This window comes from Lagopus leucura, unplaced genomic scaffold (assembly GCF_019238085.1).
Source record: "Lagopus leucura isolate 7727_CA_CO unplaced genomic scaffold, USGS_WTPT01 Super-Scaffold_741, whole genome shotgun sequence".
Classification (NCBI taxonomy): Eukaryota; Metazoa; Chordata; class Aves; order Galliformes; family Phasianidae; genus Lagopus; species Lagopus leucura.
Genome location: NW_024962256.1, coordinates 11,232,724 through 11,240,452, shown reverse-complemented (window position 1 = coordinate 11,240,452; position 7,729 = coordinate 11,232,724). Strand labels below are relative to the sequence as shown.

The window sequence follows — 7,729 nt, the reverse complement described above, 5'->3', positions numbered from 1 at the left end:
GGGCTCCGGAGCTTCCCGAGCCGCGTGTGCCGCCCCGCCGCCATGGAGGCGTTGGCTCGGGGGCGGCGGGGGCTGCGGGAGCCGGAGCCGGGAGAACCGGAGCGTGTGAGTGCCGGGGGTCGGGCGGGGGATGGCGGCCCCGGGCGGACGCGGCGGGCTCAGAGCCCTCTGGCGGCGACGAGGAGGGGTTCGGCCCTTCGGGGTTTTGAGCCCCGGCCTAGAGGTCGTTCTGAACGCTGTTGTCGATGGCAAAGGTTCCCCGCTGCTTCTTCTGCTCCCGCTGTGCGTAGTACGGAGGGACGCGTGGTTGATCTTTGCACGTCGGCGCGGCGATCTGCACGCGTTTCAGGGACGTCCTGCGGGATGGAGCTCCGTGCTGGAGCGTTTGCGGTGTTTGGACGCGGAGGCCTTTGGAGGCGGCGCTGCGTGGAGCGCGGCGCTCCGAGTCGCGATCCCTGGGGACCCTCCCCACTCAGGACAGCCCTCCCAGCCGCGTTCTGCAACCTTTTGGTTTCACTTTTCGTAAGAAGCAGCCTCGTTGCGAGGCCTTCATCCTTTCAGCAAACACACGTGTTTTCCCAGGACTTGCCAGCTGGGAGAGAGAGTGACAGAACATCTGCTCTGCGAGCAGCCCTGTTTTCTGCCTGTTCTGGGACACGCTGTGAATTGCTGGTGCTTGTCTCCAACTACGTTTCAAGCTGGAGATGTACCACAGTCTCTCCCTAACAAAATTAGTCATTTTGACGCAGTGCGCGGTTGCCTTTTGACTGGCTCCCTCATTGATCCTTACTCATCACAGGCACTTTGAGCCCTGTGCTAAATGAGTTCCGTTCACAGGCAGGATTGATGTATCGATTGTTTCTTTCCTAAGAGAGAATTCCAGGAGTGAACCCTTCCCTGCAGCCAGCTCTGCCAGCAGTTCCCACAGATCGTCTTGGCATTGCTGTGATAGGATTGTCAGCCAGCTGCTCTGTGTGCTGAATTCCTGCCACTGGTGCTAGATGTCTTGAACTCCCCCAAAACAATGCTTCGAGTTTATTTTTAATGAGCCAAATTTCCTCTGATACGTGGCAGTGAGTCATTTTTTGCTCTGTTCCTTCGTCTCACACACCGTGCCGGCTCTGCTGCTGTAGCACCATGCTCTAGCTTTTAATAAAGGACAAGTTCTGCAACAAAGGGAGGAGAGCATTTTCCCAGTGGAATGCAATCTGCCTTTGGAGGACCTCCTCAGACTTTTTATTATTACATTATTCACTTTCTTAGTACAATACATATTTCACTTTTTTATTTACTTCCTGTCCAAGTATCCTGTATTCCTTGATAGCGTGCTCCTTTCAACTGTTTTCCACTGAGGTTCCTGTTGTATTGATCCATTTTATTTTTACATAATATATTCACATTTTCATTTAGTTTCCGTGCTTCTGTAGTCTGTCAGTTCTGTGGCAATGCCTCTCCCACCTGTGAGATCCTAAGTGAGATGGAATGTTGTTGCTCCTTAAACAAACTTTGTTCAGAAAGTTGTTTCAAAAGCATGTGCATCTCCTTGGGATTCGGTCAGAGCCAGGCCCTGAAATGTCTGCATCAGTTCTGATATTTCTCATTATTATTAATGTGCTGCTGCAGTTTCAAAGAGCATCTTAGTGCAGTCACAGGCCAAGGGCAGTTCCCTTCTTAGGGATCCCGATTGGTGCCTGCCCCACAGCTGCCCCACAGCTGCTCCTCACCCTTCTGGGTTCATGACACGCTTTGCACACTGAGGCATTATCTCAGCAGACCTCCAATCTTGCACTGGGATGCCAAGAACATCCCCACTTAGCACAGCCCCTGCTCCAGAGTTGGAGCGATTTGCAGGATATCCAAAAGTCCTTCAACACCAGGTATCAGTTCAGGTGAGAAGCAGGAAGCTGATTGTTTGGGTAGCAGAGGAAAGCTGTAAGAAGGGGACAGTTTGCAGAAAAAGACACAAATAAATCATTACAAAAGATGTCTTCGTAGCTGTCTGACTTGGCTGCGGGGTTTTCCTTCCGTTTCCGTGGTTTAATTAGCCGTTTCTAAGAACTTCCCATGATCTGCTCCTTTGATAAGCCCCATCTGAAATTAGATGCTAATGGAGGGTGACGTATCCTCTTTTCCCACCGGCGTTCTCTCCCCACGTTCTGAAACTGAGGCTCAGAGACGTTTAGTGAGATTCACACACCTCCCTGCTCACCCAGCGCCAGGCACGGTGCTCCATGCAGTGTTTGTGCTCTGGCCCCGTGCTTGCAGGCTGCATTTACTAACTCACTGCACTGTCTGTTCTTCCCAGTGAATATAAAATCCCTGTCAGTCATAAGCAAATCCTGCAGGCTTGTACCCAACGGCCTATGCCTTGTAAAGACACGCATTTATTCCTTTTTATTCTTTCAGAAGCGAGTGTGCAAGCCCTTAGAAGCCATTCCAAATGAAGTTGATGCTCGCCTCATTGACTGTGCTATGGAGCTGGATTCTAAACAGAAAGTCTCCTCTGGCTGTGGTCCTTGGGCTACAAAGACAAAGCAAAACTCTATGGTATGTTTACACTGTCAACATATCTATTTATTAGAGGGCATTTAAAGCCAGTTTTGTAATAAAACTGCAAGTAATTGTTTTTTTTGTTCTTTTTTTTTTATGGTTCTGTACATGTTTTTATTAATTAGATTTTTGAAAACCAAGGAAGCAGAGGTACTGCCCAGCCTTGCCCAAGATGTATTGCTGGAGAATCTGTAAGTATATTAACCTTCTTTCTGTGGCATAAAAGATAGGCTTGTTCTTAAGTATTAGATCCATAAAACACAAAGTTAATAAAAACCACAATTACATTTCTCAGGAATAAAGCATGTAAATAAAAGAAGGCAGATTGATTTAGCATTTCGGAGGTATGCCAGCAGAGCACAAACTAATATGTTTTCAGCAGCAGTTGGAAAATATGGAGACTGCAAACACATTTTTCACATTCACACTAAAAAGCAGAGTTTAGGAAGTAACTGAAGCAAACAGTAACATACAACTTCCTCTACCTTGTTATTATGTCTTGTTTGATTTACGGAATCATAACAAAATACTCAGGATTCCCATTCTGTTTCTTACTGTTTCCTCTAACTCGATAGTTCCTTTCCAAAGAGCAGATATACAGCGCACCATCTTACACTGCACTACACTTATACTAGACCCAGCTTTAAACAAGCTGGCTAAGGAACTAGTAGCCAGCAAAGTTCAGCTCAGGCAGCCTGACATTTCAGAATAGCAGTGCAAGTCTTTGGACAGTTGAGTATTGCTGTCTTCTGGGCCACCCCGATATGGAAAGTAAGCTGGGTAAAATCAGCTTTTTTATTTGTGTAGGCTGTAATCAACAGCTGGGATTTGGCACAGCATAGTATGGAAGAACACTGCAGTGGTAGTGCTGCAATCTCCCACATAAAGGTGATGGTTATCTTAAGCACTTTCTGTTTTACTATTCATTAAAGGCCAAACCTCAAGAGAGAACGGCTGAGAGCACTGAAGGAGGTTATGGTGCTCCTCCAGTTTCAGTTGTGCAGATTTTCATAGAACCACAGAATTGCCAGGGTTGGAAGGGACCTCAAGGATCACAAAGCTCCAACTCCCCCTGCCATAGGCAGGGCCACCAACCTCCACATTCAGTACCCAGGCTGCCCAGGGCCCCATCCAACCTGGCCTTGGACACCTCCAGGGATGGACGGGGCATCACAGCCTCTCTGGGCAGCTGTTCCAGCACCTCACCACTCTCATAGGAAAGAGCTTCCCCCTGACATCCAACCTCAGTCTGCCCTCCTTGACCAAAGTTTCAGAAATCTATTAAGCCTATGGGAGCTGAGAAGGCATTTACTGTGGAACGATCTTCAAATCATAATTAGGAACCCAGATGCCTTAGGATATATAATTCACCTTTTCAACAAGCATTCATTTATTTGGGTGTAATGGAAAGCTGGAATCTCCCATTTAACTGTCCTGTGCTGTCAATATAGTGACTCAAGTCGGTGTCATAAACATCTGGAGCCCTTGGATAGCTACTTGCTAGACTTCTTGCTGAATTAGACTCATACCGTGAGTTGAAATAGAAGCTGCTTTGCTCAAAGCTGGCTGATCTAAGATGTGACTGACTCAGATTCTGCTTTCCCTGATGTTCCCTGTAGTGGTGCCAAAGTTGATCGACGTCTGTTGCGTGGTGTCAAATACCAATTAGAGTTCAAGGAGCAAGGTGCAGTGTTTGGTGATGGAATAATCAAGTTAGCGTATATATTCAGTTCTCCATTATTTGAGTCATGGGCCTGGAACAATCTGGATGAAAGAAATGTGTGACTGCTTTTGCACCCATGGTTGCACACCATGGTGTGCTTTTGCAGAGGGGAGGGATTCTTTTTGACTCTGGCTTTCAGTCAGCAGGGTTTGTTAGTTTAGACATAATGCCAGGCACAAAGACAGGGCTAGAGCAACCGGGATTGTGTTGTAGTGCAGCTGAATGCGTGCTGTGCTGAGCTCATAAAGCCACCCTGATAGAAGCTGGCTCATGTGGGTGTCCTTGCATCTACAGCACAATTTATCCACGACTTCTCTAACTGTGGGTGAACTGACTGTACAGATCTGTCAGTTGTGTTTCCTTCAGATCATCAGTGATTTGCAGCCGTGCCGTGGTACGTAACACGGTTACACTTGGATAAATTTAGTAGGATTTATATTAGTAATATGTTCATTCTTAAAATAATAAAAAGCCTATATTGAGCATAAAATGTGTAGTAAGCTGATAATTTTCTTCAGAATTAAAATTTCACCTTGGGAAAATGAGCTTGTCACAATGAATAAGATGCATCATGGAAGTCCTTCAGAACAGCTGAAATGTCCCTAAGGGAAGAGCCTCCAGGTAGCAAAATAAATAATGTTGCAATGCTTGTTCATAGTAATAACGTTAAAATTCTCTAAGAAACTGTATGCTACTGATGGGAGGGAAATTCAAAAGCATAAAAACTCACACTGGAGCAAGACAAACAGAATACAGGCATACAGGACTGAGGTGATTCGTCTTGCATAGTCTTCTCAGCATTGTACTTTGCATGAGGAACCTCATTCACACCAGCTTTCCTGAAAGCATTTAAGTCTTTGTTTCTACACGATATGCCATGATTTTCAAAGTGTATTCAAAGGGAATATCACTTCTTGACTTGCTCTCTTAACATTGAAGCTTGTTTTTGTAGGCATGATCACTGCCACATGTTTCAGAAGGGACAGCAGAAGTGCATTAAGCCACAGTTTGAGATGAGAGCAGTACTGAATTTGCAGCTGTTTTTAACCTTTGTCCACGAGTTGTTTGGGAAAGCAGGGAGCATTTGAGGTGCTGTCAGCACAACTGTCCATTTCTTTTACAGTCACGTTTGAAAATGGATACTGAGAAAAAGCTTCAGGTTTTGGTAATCTTGTCACATACCATCCTGTCATTTCAGGGACACTTCAGTCACATCCTGGGCTGCTAGAGATGGACAGACAGCAGACAAGCAGCGCTGCTTCCCCTGCTGGGGTCTGGAAATGCACCTGTGAGCAGCGTACAGCTGGAGTACGTTCACTTGTGGCAAATGTTCAGCATGCTGCTCTGTGTGTCACTCCTCCATCACGCCGTTTGATGCCACCGTTTTTACACTTGAAAAAATGTTTTTGTACTTAAGGTATCTCATATGTATGAAAAAATATGTTTCTCATTTAACTTTTTGGAGCAGTTAAGCTGATTCGGCCTTTGGCCCAGTCTTCACCTGGCCCTGGACCACAGGCTGTGCTGATACAGGGTATTTCACTGTCTCACTTAGGCACTTTCTCTGATGCTCATGAAGGTTGTCGTTGTGTTCACATTGGTAGTGGGCCTGCACTTCTGCCTCAATTGTATAGAAGCGGGCAGAAAGGGAGGACTCTTCAGTTCTAATAGAGAGCTGATCAGCTTGACAGCTATGCAAAGGCCAGTAAAAACCCTACTGAAACTTATTTTGTTCTAAAATCCAGAATATGCATCCATTTCAGGTATCTTTCCTACATGCCAAACTCTTACTTGATTTACAATAAGCACAGTTTGTGAATGTGACAGATAACTACTTGAAAGAAAAAAAATCAGTGTTATTTGAACAACATTATGATGCAAAAGCGAGTGGTGCTTCAGATCTACACAGTCCTCTCAAATTGCTGAAGATACCATCTGATGCTCTGGGATTCCTTCTTTCCAACTGTTGTGATACTAGAACAAGTCTGTTTCAGCTTCTTACCCAACTTGATCTTATTGGCTTGCCACAGATAATTTAATCAACATTTGGGCAGTCTGCAATGCTATGTAATTTTTAAACACCTGCAGGTTTTAAACTCTGAAGGTATCCAAGTTGTGTTATTTGGATGTGACACTTCAGTGGCTGCTCTGGAATGGAACTGGCTGCTGTTCAGAACAGAATAGCAGCATGCTTACCCTCTGCATTAGATGGAAATTTCTGCCAAGGCTCAGGAAGAAAGCAATCTCCACTGTCAGGAGAAGTGTCCCCTGTTCCCGTGAAGCCTTTGGGCAGGGTTCAGCCCACCAGCAGCAAGGCAGGCAGAACAGCTTCCAGCCTCTCCTGTTCTGAGGGCAGTACTCAGTATAGAATCTGAAGCAGCAAAAGTCTACTAACAGGTCTTTAAAGATCACTATCCCAGTGGTGTTTATCGCAATGTGAAATTCTTAGAGAAGTCTTATCGCAGTCCTAGAACGCTTCCCATACTGTGTGTGGAGCTGTAGCCGTAGTGTGAGCACTGAGTTGGCTTTTATTAACAAGATACTCTTCCCAAGTAGATGAATATCATATAATTACTGAATTTGGTTAAGCAACAGGTGGGGAGATAAGTTTATTAAGTAGAGCTGCACTAAACTGACACCCAGAAAGGTTAGTTAGGAAAGAATAGACATCCTCCAATCCCATACAAACTTTACATCCCTTGGAAATGGATCATTGCAAAGTGGGATTGGGCTGGATGATCTCCAGAGGTTCCCCTGACCCCTGTGATTCTGTAGTTGTATAATCAATGGATATTAAGATGTATAATCAATGGATACTAAGATGTTATAATCACAAAAAGAACAAGACAGTTAGGCAAAGTAGACTAAGACAATAGGAGAGAATAAATGGAAGGCTTACCCATACACTAGGCTCACCTATAGAAAGCACCAGAAGAGGGGATCTCCAGCAGAGATCCTTCCCCGCTGGTAGCCAGCTCTTCAATAGGTCTAGGAGTGGAGCCTGGCTGCACCCCTTCTGGCAGCACAGCTGAATTGCCTTCACTTGTGCTCCTCTGGCTGGCTCATGGCTCACCTCAGGTGATCAATCAGAGGTTCAGGCCGTGACTCAGCAGTTCCCATGTAGTTCTGCCAGTTGTTTCAAACATCCCCCAGCTTCCTGCAATGACAGAGGCAGTACAGTCTGCTCAGAGATCACATCACTGAGAATCACAATGGTTGTGTTACCTTGAAGGTTATAAATTCATCTTGAGCTCTCCAGCTCCCAGTACAGGTTGGTACAAGCAATAGTATCTATCCAAGCTGGAAAGGAACATATGCTCAGTTGAAATGATAGTAGTGCATGAGCAAATTCCCAATATCCTGATAATAGAGTTTATCAACTAATGCAAAACAGTGAAGCAAAATGGTTTCTAAACACATTGTTTGCTCTGCAACTGCGTATTTGTTACTGGGTAG

The 7,729-nt window shown here is 45.4% G+C and overlaps 1 protein-coding gene across 1 annotated transcript; it reads left to right on the top strand.

Moving 5' to 3' along the window:
• On the top strand, window positions 1-5,728 carry CUNH10orf143 (chromosome unknown C10orf143 homolog). Its single transcript, XM_042863912.1, has 4 exons — window positions 1-105; window positions 2,407-2,547; window positions 2,676-2,741; window positions 5,472-5,728. Exons 1-4 carry the CDS (start codon window positions 43-45, stop codon window positions 5,499-5,501), a joined length of 300 nt encoding a protein of 99 aa, XP_042719846.1. The 5' UTR covers window positions 1-42; the 3' UTR covers window positions 5,502-5,728.
• The last annotated feature ends 2,001 nt before the right edge of the window (window positions 5,729-7,729 follow it).